The sequence below is a fragment of the Ambystoma mexicanum genome, chromosome 1p, assembly GCF_040938575.1.
Source record: "Ambystoma mexicanum isolate Mex_15411 chromosome 1p, UKY_AmexF1_1, whole genome shotgun sequence".
Lineage (NCBI taxonomy): Eukaryota > Metazoa > Chordata > Amphibia > Caudata > Ambystomatidae > Ambystoma > Ambystoma mexicanum.
The window spans coordinates 708,907,520-708,923,683 of NC_090921.1; the positions used below are offsets into that span (position 1 = coordinate 708,907,520).

At 44.8% G+C, this 16,164-nt stretch overlaps 1 protein-coding gene across 5 annotated transcripts in view; it reads left to right on the top strand.

Annotated features, from left to right (window-relative positions):
- The window catches only part of ENTREP3 (endosomal transmembrane epsin interactor 3), a 528,225-nt gene that overhangs the window by 423,987 nt on the left and 88,074 nt on the right, over nucleotides 1–16,164 (top strand). For all 5 annotated transcript variants that reach the window (XM_069650116.1, XM_069650112.1, XM_069650115.1 and 2 more), the window contains one exon: nucleotides 3,340–3,936. In XM_069650116.1, coding sequence (XP_069506217.1) covers nucleotides 3,340–3,936 — 597 coding nt within the window. The remainder of the gene's footprint in view (nucleotides 1–3,339; nucleotides 3,937–16,164) is intronic.

Genomic DNA, 16,164 nt, shown 5'->3' on the forward strand with positions numbered 1-16,164 from the left:
AAGGAGACAAACCAGTGCCTCCATCATCACGAGTAGAAGACGAACTTACGCTCCATGGTTTGACTTGGAGTGTAAGGAGGCAAAACGAAGACTGTGCATGGTACGCAGGGCCAGGACTTTGAGGGCAGGGGAATTATATGTCCTAAAAATTAGATACAAAAGTCTATGCAACAAGAAAAAGGTCACCAATATAGAAAAACAATGTGATACTTTAGACCAGATGGTGCGAAACAACAATACTCAGGGTTTCTGGAGGCTGGTAGCTAAAGGAATAACATCCAGAGACAATAACAAAATTAGCATAATCAAGTCAGAAGTGTGGAGCTTCCATTTTTTGGGGGGTATTTTATTTAACTCCTCACTGGCTCGGGTTCCCAGGATAGGTCCTGGGCTCCCCTTAACTCACAGTATAAAATTCTCTGAAGAAGAGGTTATTGCTTCACTGACAACAGCTGGGGGGGGGAGGGGAAAGCTCCTGGCACAGATGGCATCAATATTGAGGTCATTAAATGGTTCCCAGCATGGTGGGTGCCCTTGCTGTCAACTGTTTTAAGTGCGATAGCGACCTCACAGAGACTCCCTGTGACACGGAAAAAAGGCATCTAATCGTCCCTTTTTTCAAAAAAGGATTAATCAGTGATACACATTGTTACAGGCCCATTTTTCTACTCGATAGCACTAGCAACATTTTCACAAATTGTATTCTGAGAAGGCTAGAGGAATGGGCTAAGATCAACAAAATTCTTCCGGAAACTCAAGCTGGGTTTAGGACAGGATTTACAACATTGGATCATTGCTTTCTGCTGAATACTATTGTAGAAGACAATACCAAGATTAGGAAGTAATCCATATTTGTCACTTTGCTGGATTTAACGAAAGTTTTTGACGCCTTAGACAATGCAATTTTGTGAGAAAAAAAATGATAAATTGAGAGTACCAGCGGGACTACTACAGTTAATCCAATTTATATATGCAGAGACCTCAGCTGTTGTAAGATGTGCTGGCATAGTGCGATATTCAAGGGAGGTTATCACTAATAAAGGGATCAGACAAGGCTGCCCCTTTCTCCCGCTATTATTTATTCTATTCTTATCGGATATTGACCTGTATAAATCCTTAGCTCGGAAAAATCCTTCTACTATTAATGAGGATAAATATGACGCGTTAATGTATACTGACTGATGATACAGTTCTCATTGATTTAACACACAAGGGCCTTCAAGAGTCACTAAATTATGCCCTTATGTTTTTTAACGAGCATAGCCTAGAATTGAAACAAAAATAGTTGCATTTGGAAATTAAAAAAGGAAGTTTCCATGGGCAATACATAATGTCAGTATTTCAGTGCTGAATGAATATAATTATCTAGGAATTCTGTTTCACCAAAGTGGTACTTGGTCTCACCATATTAATAGGACACTAAAACGGACTCAAGCAGGTCTCAGGGGGCTGTGCCGTTTTAATTACAAATATGTTGACAAGAAAATGGACAAATGTCTAAGAGTTGGGGACATTAAAATACACGCTTATGTACTGCACGGCTGCAAAATATGGGGCTATTCCAACTGTAGTAGATTAGATGTGGTGCTGAATACATTCCTGTGAAACATAGCAGGGATTGGCCCCACTGCAACGGGAGAAGCATTACGAGCAGAACTTGGTGTAAAAAGTATTGCAGTCCTCGCTGAGAGCACGCTTTTGGTATTTTATCTCAAAACTAAAACATTTGATATCCCTGATCCGATCAGATTAATCACAGTGCGTAAAAGTATTCTCGCCGCCGGTAAAAAAAAAATGTTCATGGTATAATTACAGGAATTATTTGATAAACAAGTTGGGTATCGTCCTTGGTCAAATAAATTCCCTGACTGAGCTGAAGACTAGGCAATGAAACTTGAAGTTGCTTCTATGAACCGTGTATCTTCTCTACCTTCAGTGGCATTTTACGTGGCCACGTCTCAAAACAGCCACGAGATAGGTGCTGTAAATTCCTTGAAATCACTGAAGCATAGAACAATTATATCAATAGTCTGCCTAAATATTTTGCCGCTGTTAGTGAGAATGCATTGGGTGGGCGATCACAAAAAATGCTCCTGTGGATTAGGATATTCATTTATTTATTTATTGTTTGGTTCGCTTTTTTTTGTTGATATGCCCTATTTTGTTTGGCTTGAGAAGATTGTGTTTTAAAAACCATTTTGTTAAATTGGGAATTAGGGATATCACGAGTACTATGAATATATTTATGAATTTTAACCATCTAAATTTTATATCTGAGGCAGAACATTTTTTAAATAAGGATTTTATGTTTTTTAATTTATGTTATTTGTTATGTATTGATGTTTTAGGAATGTTAATGGCTGACGCAGAATACAATTATTTCTCTCTCTGCATGTTTCATGCATTGCTTCTCTCGAGTGTGACATGTTGGTTCTCCTAAGCTTGCCGTGCTCCTGGATGTAACTGCTCGTGAGTTTACGTGGTGTAGTTGGTTGGATAGCCAGTGGAGTTTTTTTGTATGTTTACACATGTGAATTTACTTGGTGATGCTCCTGAGTTTGTTTCAATTACATTGCATTGAAGTCTGTGGATTTACTGGGTTGACGTTCATTAGTTTATCTTGTTCATGCTCATTAGTTTAACATGTTTCTGCTGATGAGATTAAATTATTTTTGGCTGTGTGTATAACGTGTTGATATGTGTGAGTGTGTTGTGTTGATGTTTGTGTACTTGAGATGTCAAAACAGCTTTTTAAGTAAACAGCCTGTTTCATACACAATGATTGTCTTTCACGTGTTGATACTCAAGTGTTTTAACAAATTGAAGCGCATGAGTTACCGCTTTTATAGGTATAAGGCCCTGAAATTTGTTTGCAGCCACAACCTTTCAAGTTATGGTGGCATTCATTTTAAAACATTTGGCGTAATAAAGTGTCAATATTGTGGCTCCAAACTGTACATTGTGCTGCAATTATTCCTCAATCAAATATCCACGCTATATAATAATTCACGTGTCATGTATTTTTGCTGCCAATTGAAGGCCAGAGTGAGTTGATTCATGCAAATGACGAGTGTGTCACGGGTACGTGGGATAGCCACAGATGGCACTGGTTATGCCTCAGAATAAGTAAAATCGCTACCAAATTTGTGAAATGTTTCAGTAAATTTGAAATTGACACATTTTGCTGGAGGCTCTGTTTTACATATCAGTGCCAGTTTCTTCAATTTGTTTATGCAATGTTTAACCCAAAACGTATACATTTCACATGTCCATGCAGAGATGGCTCACCCATGATAAATGTCTATTTAACGTGTTGTCTGTTTGCTACTCATGTTGCAGTGTCCATGGACAGCGCATCCTTGGTCATGTCGGAGATCATTGACATTCCGGATGACAGCAGCCCATCAGAGGACTCTTGCCTACTGGACATGCAGGGCTCCGTGCGGTCTGTGGACTACGTTTTGTTCCGTTCCATCCAGCGGAGCCGTGCAGACTACTGCTTGAGTGTGGACTGTGTGCAGTGCGGGCACCACCTACGCAGTCCTACAGTTGGCCTTCAGGGGCCTTTCGAAGAGAACCCACTACCCCGGGTGCGGGGTGAACGGTCTTACTCCTGCTCTACACCTGGTGAACGCCATGAGGCTCTGCCTCAGGTCGGCGGAGCTGACACCCGCAGCTGTAACCGCTTGGAGAGCATTGCACACTCCGCTGGGCCTTGTTTTCCGGAGGTGCGTGTAAAGGGCAAAAACTCTACTCGGGGAGCGCGGAATGGAGGTCACGCATGCCCACACCATGGTGCCTCCTGTCAGGCTTCACAATGCCCCCAGCGAAGATATAGCGAGCTATCCCAGCCTCACACTCCAGTTGGGGCCACGGCCCCCCGAACACTCATGAAGTCACACAGTGACCCCGGCATCTCTTCATCTCACGAAGTCGGTAAGTATGACCTGCATGCAAGGAATTGTGCATGACAACATGCCTGCTTCTTACATGTATCTAGCATGCATCTTTTTATAGTGTGTACACAGAGCCAGACTGGTTTCTTAGGCATTCAGAAGATTTTCCAATAGACTTTTGACTCTTAAACACTGACTTTACTCCCTCTGGCAGGAAGTAGTAGATTTTGGCAAAGAAACCCAAGTGGCATAGCTACTATCCAAAAAGGCAGCAGTGCATACTTGCTAGAAAAATAACTGTTCGAGAATTGCTGGCAGAAAAGCTGTAGGTGCTCCATTGGTGGAAAGAGAGTTTTTTTGGGGGTCCACTAGACATAGAAACAATGTCAAACCAATAATCACAATATACAATGAGAAACATTATAAGGCGATACTAATGGCATAATTTCATTTATAATCAATCAAATTAAGCAACGTCGTCATCATTCCTGAATTCGTTTCTCAGTGCCTCCTCCTGAGACTCAGAATCCGGTTACTTTCTAGGCAAAATATGCTCGCTGCATTTGCATCTACAACACATCTGCGTGTCTCATTGTACTTCTAAACAGTCTGTGTCACTGTTTATGTACTTTTATCCCTATCTTTGACGTTTTTGGTGCAATGCTAAATACGTTGTTATGGCAAAGACCTATAAAGCAGAGATGTATTTTCATTACAGAACAAAGGCCATATAAGGCCAGATTCTCAAAACGTTTTGGTGCATCTCTCCACTTGGGTCAAAAAACAATGCACTGTGTTCTGAAAAGGCATCTGAATGCATACATCTGTGATTGGCACATGCAGGTGCCCTTTGCCACCTTTCTGGGCATTTGCGCAAGTAAGGGGCGTTAGTGCACATTTCAATGTGCATTCCAAAATCATAAACAGGATGCGCTTTGAAATGTACAGAAATGAGGCACATTTCGGGCAAATGAGGATGCGCATGACATTGGGCCTCATTACAAGTTTGGAGGCAGCCCTTAATAAGGGCATGGCTACCCCCAAATTTGGGTCCGGTCCGGTTCCCGCAAAAGGGGACTTACCAGGCCATTCCGACCTTGGAGGGCCCGGTAATTCCCTTTCGCGGTACCCGGACTCGGTACGTCCCCATTCCCATTTGAGCCCCCATAGGGCTCAATGGGAATGGGGAGGATGCTAACAACGGACCCTAGCATCCTGTTCTGCTAGCGGGTCCCGCTCTGCACGTCTGGCCTGACCAGGAGTCCAGAGCAGCACCCGCGAGCATACTTGGAATGTTGCAGCGAGGTAACAACGGCGCTGGTAGCACTACCAGCGCCGTTGTTGCCTTACCGCAACGCTCCTAATGAGGCCTGTCTTGTCATGCATTTTCCATCAGGTGTGACAGTAGCGGTCTAAACTGATGCTGTTACACTTGTATTTCCATACCGTAAACAGGCATTGATATGCTTTTTTAAAGTTTTGTTTAAAGTTCACAGTGACGGGCCCTTTAGTGATGTGGGAGCCTGTCCTGCATTTGACACTAATGTATACAAGGGAGCTGGCCAGTGCACCAGGTCCCATTTGAGAATAAGGTGAGCTGTTAATTTCTAAAACTTACGCAAATGAAAAAAAACGCCTCATCTGCACTTTTTCATTTGTGTTAGTTTTTGTGAATCATCCCCTTTAGGCTTTAGCTATTGGTTTCTGCACCATTGGTTTGCACCACCCCGTTTGGTTGGGCCATATCCAAGATGAAGGTACATCCTCACTTTTGCACTCTGTAGCTCAGGTGAGTCATGCTCCTCCGGGTGCCAGGCCAACGCTGGACTCGAGACAAAACTGGCACGTAAGGAAAAAAGGTAGAGGTATTACTGCAGTGCCTGACAGACTGATGCAACTAAAAGTACTGAGATGAGGTGGCTCACAAGAAGGATAAAGAATAGCACAGAGCCATTGACACGTACTGATGTTACGCAAGGGCGGGGCACACTCTTTTATAAAGAAAGTGTTCTTCTACCGCAGAAGTCAGGAGCCCTCGACAGGTACCCGGAAGATACAAACCAGGCGAAGGAAAGAGTGTCAGACGATGCTGATGCTGAAGCAACAGAGGAGCCGGCAGGTTGCTGACTCCTACCGGGATTACCAAAGGAGTGGCAATTCCACACCTGTGGTGAAGTGGACCACTGGGTCCAGTCAAGCACTGTTCCCAAGAAGGAAGCAAGAGAGTGAGACGTCGCTGAAACAGCAGAGGAGCCGGAAGGAAGCCGATTCCTACAGGGATTGCTGAAAGAGTGGCATTCTCATACCTGTGGGGAAGTGGACCATCAGGTCTAGTGAAAGTACCAAAACCATTCAAAGTCGGAGGGACTCGAGGAGCCCTTGGAGAAGGCTGGTTGGAACAGAAGAGGACCGGGCAGGCTGGCAGGAAGAACTACGAACCCTGGAAGAGCCGATGACATGTCCTATTTGGACACAGGTAACAGGGAACGCAGGCGACCCAGCGGGGTGGGGTGGAGAGCCAAGCATAGCCTCAGGGATAAACTCCCTCATCCCAGTGGGAACAGAGATACCACTGGCCACCAAAGAAGGGTCTCGGACCTGCACAAAAACTCAGAGAGAATCGGAGGGAGTCTCCCTCATGCTGGGGGTCAAGTAAAGCCACTGACCACCAGGGAAAGGTCAAGAACCCAAGAACAGAAACATAACGCAAGTCATCTTCCTCGTAGCAGTACCTGGCAGGAAAGCAACCCAGGTGTGCCAAATCAAAGTAGTAGAGAGATATGGGTCTGGGACCTGCACCAGATCAATATAGGTCATCTTCTTCGGGACAGTACCTGGCAGGAGAGTAAACCAGGTCTGCCACAACAAACTAATGGAGGGTTGAACTGTGAAACCAAGTATATAAAACGGCCAGGGGAAGGGAGATATTCCATCTGGTGTTGTGAACAGTAAGATAAGCCTGAGAAAGGCAAGGGGAAGGGAGACATTCCCCCTGGTGTTGTGAACTGTGAGATAAGCCTGAGAAAGGCCAGGGCAAGGATGACATTCCCCTTGGTGTTGCGAATTGTGAAATAAAGCTAAGAAAGGCATGGGGAAGGGAGACATTCCCCCTGGTGTTGCGAATTGTGAAATAAAGCTAAGAAAGGCAAGGGGAAGGGAGTCAATCCCCCTGGTGGTGTGAACTGTGAGAACAAAGTCAAGGAAGGCCGGGAGAAGGGAGTCATTCTCCTAGTAGTTCAGTTTGAAAGGAGGATCAAACCAGTGATCCAGGGGAAGGGACCCCCCTTGTTTTTTGTGTAAACAAAATAGTGAACATTTATATGTAGAGTGTTAAAGGATCCAGTAATAGTTTTATTTGTGAAGTATCCAAACCGGGGGATGGGAGCCATTCCCCTCGGTTAGGACCTTGCTACCAGAACTGTGCCATCCAGTCCAGGAGTAGGGAGTCGTTCTCCTGGGCCAAGAACATTGTGCCACCTTTTAGTTCAGTTATAAGTGTAAGGGACAGAGATAGGGTTGTTTTGACATAGGACGATGGACTCTTTAAGTTACAAAGACATCCTGAGAGACCCATTGGCAGTTTAGTTGAGGCAGGGAAACCCTTCATAGATATAGGGATTCATAGGTTTTCTCTTTATTTTTATACTGACTAAAAGTCACTATGCCACCTGTGTGTCAGTCTCCTCCTTCTGCAACCTTACAGCACACACACACGTCACACCACAAAACAATGGACATCAGCACACAATAATAATAACAGATAGTAGCACACACATACAGAAACAGGTGGGAGTACACACACACCCACAGAAGAGATGGCAGCATACACACACACACACACACACACATATACACACAAGTGACAGATGTCAGCACACATGCAACAGCGATAAAGGGTGGCACACACCCACACACACGCCCACGATCAGAGACACAAACACACATACAGCAACAATGGATGGCAGCAAACACACACACACACACACACACACACACAAACACACACACAATAATACCAACGGATGACAACACATACTCAACAATACAAACTGATGCCATCATGCACACATATAGAAACAAGAACAACAACAGATGGCAGCACACATATACATACACCACATCAACAATCAACTACAACAAACATACAAACAAAGAAATGGCAGCGCACACATACACTCACACACCCACACTCTAAAAGGATGGCAACATACAAAACAAAATGTAGCAGCACACACACATCACCACCATCAACACCATAAAACTGCAGGACACACACGCACCCTTGTGGCAGCACCTCTGCATAAATTCCACACAAAGTACCCTCTGCACAGCTATCTGTAGACAGTGACCTGTTAGGAGGACTCAACCATAACAGTACCCACAACTGCATGCATCCAGCTAGATCTGTGTATGATACACTGCAGGCAGCTAATAATTATCATAGACGTAGGTGGAGATGTAAGCATTAAGCTGACTTAAGCAAGGGCAAACGTTAAGATAACACAGGGAATAGGTCTGAGACCAAATGTAAGGTTAGGATGTTGTGCAGTTTGGCCTAGTCTATTGAGGAGGGTAAACGGGTAGTCTATTGAGGAGGGCAAACGGGTGGTGGACTGGCCTTAGATCATCTCAAGTGTGGCGGGATGCACCATGGGAAGTTTTGGATGCCAGTTTCTCCTAAGGGGTACTCAAAGTTGCAGCCTGAATTAAAAAAAATGTGCTATAACAGAAGACGTTTTCCTTCTTATTGGTTCTCAGCAACATTTCTCCATGAGGTGGAGTAATTGCAAGCTCTAGCCAGTGCAAGGGAATCCATTTTCCAGGAACATGATTTAGCACCAAGAAACAGCATCACATCGATCCTGCACACCTCCCAAGTGACTTCACGCACCTATTTGGTTCTAGGTGCTTCTGTCTACAGCACTCTGGCCTTCACGTTGGGGGGGGGGAAGGATTTCAGGATCATGGAGGGGGAGAGTCTGCAGAGGGGGTTCTAATGTCCCTAGAGGTCGGCGGGTGATGCCCCAACACCTCTTACAGGCTCTCCCAGGAGCACCTGCTCCCTTTTACTTTGCACAATCTCCCAGACCAGGAGAACAGCGTGCAGCCTGTAGATCCACTTCAGGCACTCAATTCCAGGCAAATACTGCATCAAGGAAGCAACTAGTCTTAAAGGGCACCAGGCTGGCAGGATTAGGGTTTACTGTGAGAGTGTGAATGTGTGTGGCTGGGAGCATCCGCCCACATTGCACAGAATACATGATAGACATCTGAAAGTGGACTCAAGGAGTCAGGGTCGCACAATAGGTTATACCATTTGCCATCACCTTTCTGAATGTAATCCAAGATTGTTCGACCTGATGCTATAATTCTTTGGAACCTGGGCTCATGGTAAATGAACGACTCGGAGGTGGCGGTTTTCCAGAGAACCTCCTGATGCATTTACATGTCAAATGTGGGTCACTCTATCAACGAAGACCCAAACTCCTAAACTGTATACCCAGAGAAAGCATGTTTGCTAGGTATCTAAAACTCATGAACCAAACAGGCATGAACTTGGAATGCATATCCCCATGAATGATCGCTGGCTCCATGCCCATGCCAGCTTCCCAAGAAAAGCCAACTGCCACACCACATCTATGCCTACCATACCACAATGTCCTCAAAGTCCTTATGTTAGTCAACGAGAAGGGCAGCAGGTGGTGTACAAAGCATCATAAAAACAACAAGCTTAAATTAGGAGGCATCAAATATGGATGCACTTTCTAAGAAACCAGCAGATGGAGCGGGATAAATGATCCGGGGAACGAAAAGGAGACCCAATAAAGGACGACCCAACATTATCTATGACCAAATATGTGTGGTAAAGGGGAACTAAACATGAGTGTTGTCATGTGGATAGACTGGACTGCATTGTTGCAGCTATTCTGGCTATATTTCCTAACTGCGGCATGGCAGGAGCATGTTCTTACATGGTAATTCTGGCATGTATTGGTACAGCTTGCATCAACATGTATGGGAACGGCCAGGATGAAAATGTTTTTATACTGGCATATATTGTGGGTAAAGTCATCATGAAAATAAGTTGGAAAGTTCGCTGTTGCTGGCTTGCGTCTATTGGATTTTTTTATGTGTTACCCTATAAAACCAAATGTAAACTTTGTGACTTTTGTCCCAATTTTTCACAGAACCTATGCTGTAAAATGCACCATTTTAATTATTTTTGAAATGTTCTCTAGGTTTGAACCCACCCAAACCTCCATTGATTGGTTCCGACTCCCTCGCTACACTGAGTCGCTTCCACAATTTTGTGGTAAAGATTTGATACCCCTCTAATTAAATAATTCATCAGCCGCCACTGCCTCTAACCGTGGCGTTACAGGCATGGCTACCTCCAAACTTGTAATGAGGCCCAATTGTATCCCTTATGCAGTGTTTTGTACCCTGACTGCACAATAATTGTTTCTGACGTGTTCTTCACATATATCTCCTTAAATACAACTGTTTTGGATTGATTTCTTCCACAAATATCTTCAAAAATGGCCATGGGCCTCATTACGACCCAGGTGGCCACGGATTGAACAGTGCCGGTAAGGGACCGGCACCGTTCATTCCGGGCCGCCCTATTACGAGGTCTGCAGCGGGACTCGCTAAGGAACGCCTGGTCAGAGCAGGAGTCCTTAGTGGGACCCGCTAGCAGACCAGGATGCTAACAACGGGCCTGTCATTAACGGGCCCGTTGTTAGCATCCTCCCCATTCCCATGGAGCCCTATGGGGGCTCAAAAGGGAATAGGGATGTACTGGGTCTGGGTCCCGCGAAAGGGAGTTACCAGGCCCTCCAAGGTTGTAATGGCCCTGTAAGTCCCCTTTTGCGGGACCCGGACCTGGTACCCGGTATGGGGGTAGCCATGCCGCTAAAGGCAGCATGGCTACCTCCATACTCGTAATGAGGCCCTATGTGTCGTTACCCTCAGATTCTTCAAATTCTGCCACTATAAAAAAAATACTGCAGATTTGTTTAAGGGGGAAATCAATAGATTTATTATGAAAAATGCTTGTACCTTTCTTTATGAGTGGCAAAGCAGTGCTCTGCCACTGTGTGTTGGAGCTCCCTTGCATGGTGATGTGTAATGCCAGGAAGTAGCTGGGCATGGTGTGGCCGGCCTGCCTGCCTCTTGTGTGCAAAATCTGCGCAGGTCCGATTAACAGCCTCAGTACAGCTCTCAGTCGCAGGTCCCTGCTTCTGGGTCGGTTCAGGACATTTGAGGGCAATCTGTTCAGCGTCTGACGTTTTGGCGCAGCTGTTTTGCTGCAGGTTCCCTGTTGAGGCTCAGGGCCCTGTAGGCGCCAGCACATTTCAGCGCACAGAAACATGCCATCAGTAGGACTCAATAGGACACGTACTCCCTCTAGAGGTCTTACAAAAACACTGATGTGCTGCTGCTGACTACTTAAATGTTTCACCAGAAAAATGTTGCACAAATTGCACAATATCAACATTTCAAATTCTCGCAATGTTTTTTGAATGTGCTGTCATTTTAGAGATGCATTGTTGGTAGATACAACAGCCTGGCCTTGTAAATACTGGAAAAGAGGATGTAGGTCTGTAACACACGTTGTGACTGATCTTTAATGAACTCACCTGGAATAAAATGAAGACGTGTACTGGTACCTTTTGATTGATAAATTATACTTCACAAAATGAACCTGTTGTGCATACCGAAATAATCTTTAAAAATAACAGGGCTTCATTCTCTTAACCACTAAGAATTCAAGAGAAGAGGAGCATAATATCTAAAGTTAAATATCCTTTGGTATTTGCCAATTATGCCATTACAGAGTTTCAAGTGTGAGCTCCAGAGAGACAAGGATACAGACATAGCAAATTCTAGGCAATATAACAGCCAGAGCAAACGTCTAAATTGTGCCTTCTACACATGCACAGCCGACAACCATACCACAAATTCCATCCATTTGATCCAAGAAGAGGGATCACATACAGCCCCGCGTCTCTGGCGCTTCTAACAACAAGGCTGACCACGTTAAAATCTGAAAGGAACTACCCAATCCAGCTGCAGTCTCTACATCGTTTCTTCCCTCCCAGGCCCTCTGCACTGCACTGGCCACCCACTTCACTGCTAAAACTCAGGACATCCTGAGTTCTCTCTCTTCCTACCCCTCCCGTCCTCCCATCCCCCTGCCACCCTAGGCACCTCCTCACCCCTTTCACTCTTTCCTTCTTCTCTCGTATCACATCGGACAAGGTCACTAGAGTTGTCCACTCTATGAAGGTCTCTTCCAAACAGGTCTCCCCTTCTTCTTCCAGAACTATTAAGGATGACAATATCGGCTCCCTTGCCTCTGCACTCGCTGATTTCTGCAATCACTCTCTTGTGACTGGATCTTTCCCCTCTTCCCTCAAGCACTCCTTTGTGCGCCCCCTCCAGAAAAAGACTTCTGTCAGCCCCTTGTGTCCGGCTAACTACCGCCCCATCTCTATGACTCCCTTCCTTGGGAAACTTCCGGAGACGTAGGTCTTTCCACAGCTTACCCAGCATACTGAGCTTGTTGGTGGCCAGCACAACCATCAATCTGGTTTTCGAGCATCCAAAGCCACAGATACTGCTCTCCTGAACACCCGTGAAGAATTGTTTACATCTCTTGATTCCAACTCACCCGCTGTTCTCATTCTACTAAATCTCTCCTCTGCTTTTGATATGGTCTACCACTTCATCCTCATAAAGCGGCTCCATGACACACTTGGTATGTCGGAGCGGGCACTGGACTGGCTGACCTCCTTCCTCACTGACTGTCCCTCCCAGGTTATCCTGGGTTCTTTCTCCTCACCCGCCTCGATCTCCACTTGCATTATTCCCCAGGGCTCCAACCTTTCGCCTTGGTTCTTTAACATCTATCTGGCCCCCCTTGCTCACCTTATATCCACTTTCTCCCGCACTTCCAGTGTTATGCATATGACACCCAACTCTTCTTCAGAATACCCTCTGCATCTCTTTTAACTTCCCCTCTCATTCCTGACTGCCTGTCCACCATCCAGTCTTGGCGCACCTCCAGTGATCTCTGTCTTAATGCAAGCAAGACTGAGATTGTTCCTATCAGAACTCCTGTTCCCTCTTTTCTCCCTTCACTCTAGTCACCCTTTATGGGCTCTCCCCACTCTCCTTCGTCTGTATCAAGAAACCTGGGAGGGCCGATCAGTGAGGAAGGAGGTTAGCTAGTCCAGTCCTTTGACTCCTCTCTCGCTTTCATTCCTCACATCTTGGACCTTGCCAATAAGGCCCATTTCCAACTCTACCTCCTCAAGGGCATCCTCCCTTTCCTACTTTTCCCCAGAAGCTTAAAATCTCCAGAGCTCTGGTACTCGCCAGGCTGGACTACTGTAACAGCCTCTTCCTTAATCTACCATCTTCTTCTCTCTGCCCCCTCCAGCTAATCCAGAATAGGGCTGCAAGACTTATTCTTGGCCTCAAGCCCAGGGACTATATCTCTCCAGCCCTAAAATATCTCCACTGGCTCCCGGTTGCTGCAAGGATCAAATTGAAATCCCTCTGCATCATCCATAAGGCTGTCTGTGGCCAGGGACCACGCTATCAGCAACTTGCTCTCACCAAATACTATCCTTCCAAATCCCTCTGATCCTCTCTGCTTGTCAAGCGTTTCTCTAAGCAGAGAGTGAGCAGTCATTCTCTTTCCTCGGCTGGCTCCCTCCTCTGGAACAGCCTCCCCCTTTCTCTCCGTCTTGAGCCAGATTTTCTCAGGTTCCGCAAGCACTTCAAGACCTTCCTCATCTCCTCTTTCCCTCTTTCCCTCCCGTGCTAAACCCCACAGTCACTGTGATTGGTGGCCTAGACTCTTATGTGTCCTCCTGGGTCCTAGCTTTGTGTCCAATCGCCCGCAGCATCCTCTCTCCTCCCTGCACTTTCCCTTGGGTACCACTGGCCTATGATGTCTTGCAGGCATGCACCTATTGTACTGGCTGGTGACCCTCTTCCCACAAGTGGTCATGGCCTGGCACTCACCTGTTGCCTTTGCAACTGGCTCTCTGGCACTACCTGTCAAGCCTTTCCAACAGGCTTTCTCGCACTTCACCCCTCTGCGGAACCTCTAGCACTTACCCCATTTCCCCTGTTCCCTCTCTCTCTGCACTTACACGCTCCAATTGTTCACAAGGCCTAGTAGGACCGTTTTTGTTTTGTTCTCTCATCACTGTTTTCGTATTCCATTGTCTTCTATTCCCTTGTAAAAATAAAATCCACAACTCACAGCCATTCCCCAGTGTCCTGCCCAAAGCCAGTTTGCCTCTTTGGCCTTGGACACAATCGTGTCATAAGGTGGAGAATATATGGCCACTTACCCAAAGACCTGGAAGTTTGGGGGTGGCAAAAGCACCCATAGTTCATTGTATACACATGCTGCATGTTCTGGCATTATAACTCCGCTTTTTCCAGCCTTCATAAGGACAAAATATTTCCATTTATTAATGGGTCCTCCATTCTCTGCAGAGTAATATTTTGCTCCTCCAATAGCAAACAACACCCACATAATTTATGTCTCACTCAAGCGATCAACATTATGCCCGGTAAGAATGAATCGATAACTATTCCTGACTTATTGATAACAGGCAAGACCTCCTCATGTCTGTATAGAACCGAACAGAGTATATGTAAGCCGCTATAAGTTCTTAAAATGCCATAGATTTTTGGCTTTCTGCGATAATGACTTAACGGGGTGCTTAGCTAAAATACTGTATCCCAAATCACTATTTAAATATTACATTTCATTTATATAATATGGATTCAATATGCCTCGTATCTCCATAGAAGCTGATTACACTTTCCTGTTTAAAGATGGCAGGGCTATATTGGCCAGAGACTCGTCCAGAATGGGTTACACTGCACTGCAGGAAACAGTGTTAGGACACATGTTTTGTCGCCGTCTGGAAGTGACAACATAGGACTTTATGGCCCTATAATCTTATAAGCAGGAATAGAGACGTTTTGAAACAATTTGCCAAGTTCTGAAAATAATTTTGATTTATGAAAACTCAATTCTATTATTATTATTACTATTATTAATAGTGATATAATAACAATGATTTATGTAGCGTGGTTTCTCTTTCCTCTTTTCAAGCTGAAGATGGCTCCTTATTAATTAGGTGTGTGTTTTCCATTTGCTCGCTGCTTGAAGTTTGCCCGGCCCTGAAATCAAAGTTAATGTGTAGAGGTGGATCTTTAATCACCTTAACCCAAAAAAAAAACCACTTAAGAAGCAAGTACATGGTTGTACGTAACGATATGGGTTGTTTGACTGAAAAGAAATGAACTACTGCTGAATTTACCTATTTGTTTTGTCTAATTCTTTTTGACCTACTGCAGGGGAGACCCCCGCAACCTCCCGTAATGCAGTGGGAGACCCACCCGACACTCCCCACCTCAACCTACTCCCTTACCCCACCCCAAATCTATTGTTGAATTAAAATGTACCAATTGACCTACCGAATTCGACAAAAACAATACAGTCAATTCAGAGTAGGTCAGTTGGGCATTAGATCAAATTGGGCAATACCGTACGTAAAGCAAGTTTATTGTACAAAAGCTCTGGGGAGCGGTTAGATAGTGTTGCAGGACCAAACTAACCCAAGTCTCAACAATACAACATCAGTTGGCAGTTTATATACTTTTTGCAACCATTTAAAACACTGCCAGATACTTGTGTTACCCTCAACCCTCCAAATATGATTGAACAAAACCTCTTCAAAGAAATCCCATCTTTCCCAAATTCTTCCATTTTCATTGGTCAGGCTTTTCTTCATTATTATCTTCAGATCATATTCAAAGCACACCTCTTCTTGGAGTTTGTTATAGTAGGTCCTGACGTTGGTGCATGGTTTAAACAGGAGTCTTGAAAACATAATTCATTGCTAGCAATAACTGGCCTAAGAGATTTAACTTTACATATGTTTGCACATGGTCTCGCTGACGTATTTTAGCAAATAGATGAAGGTCCACTTAAATATGATTTTCCTTGAACTACAGATAGCAATCTCCATTCTACAGACTTCTGGTGCCTTAATCTAATTTATGCGGCCACACACAAACTCTTATGACCAGGAAAAATACAAAATCGTCAGACCCTGGCCTCTGCCCTTGTTTACTACTAGAAAACAAATGACTAATCGATCCTAAAGATTTTAATACAAAGGGCTAGATAACAACTAGTTAACCAATTCTCTTTCCTGTCAAGAATGTT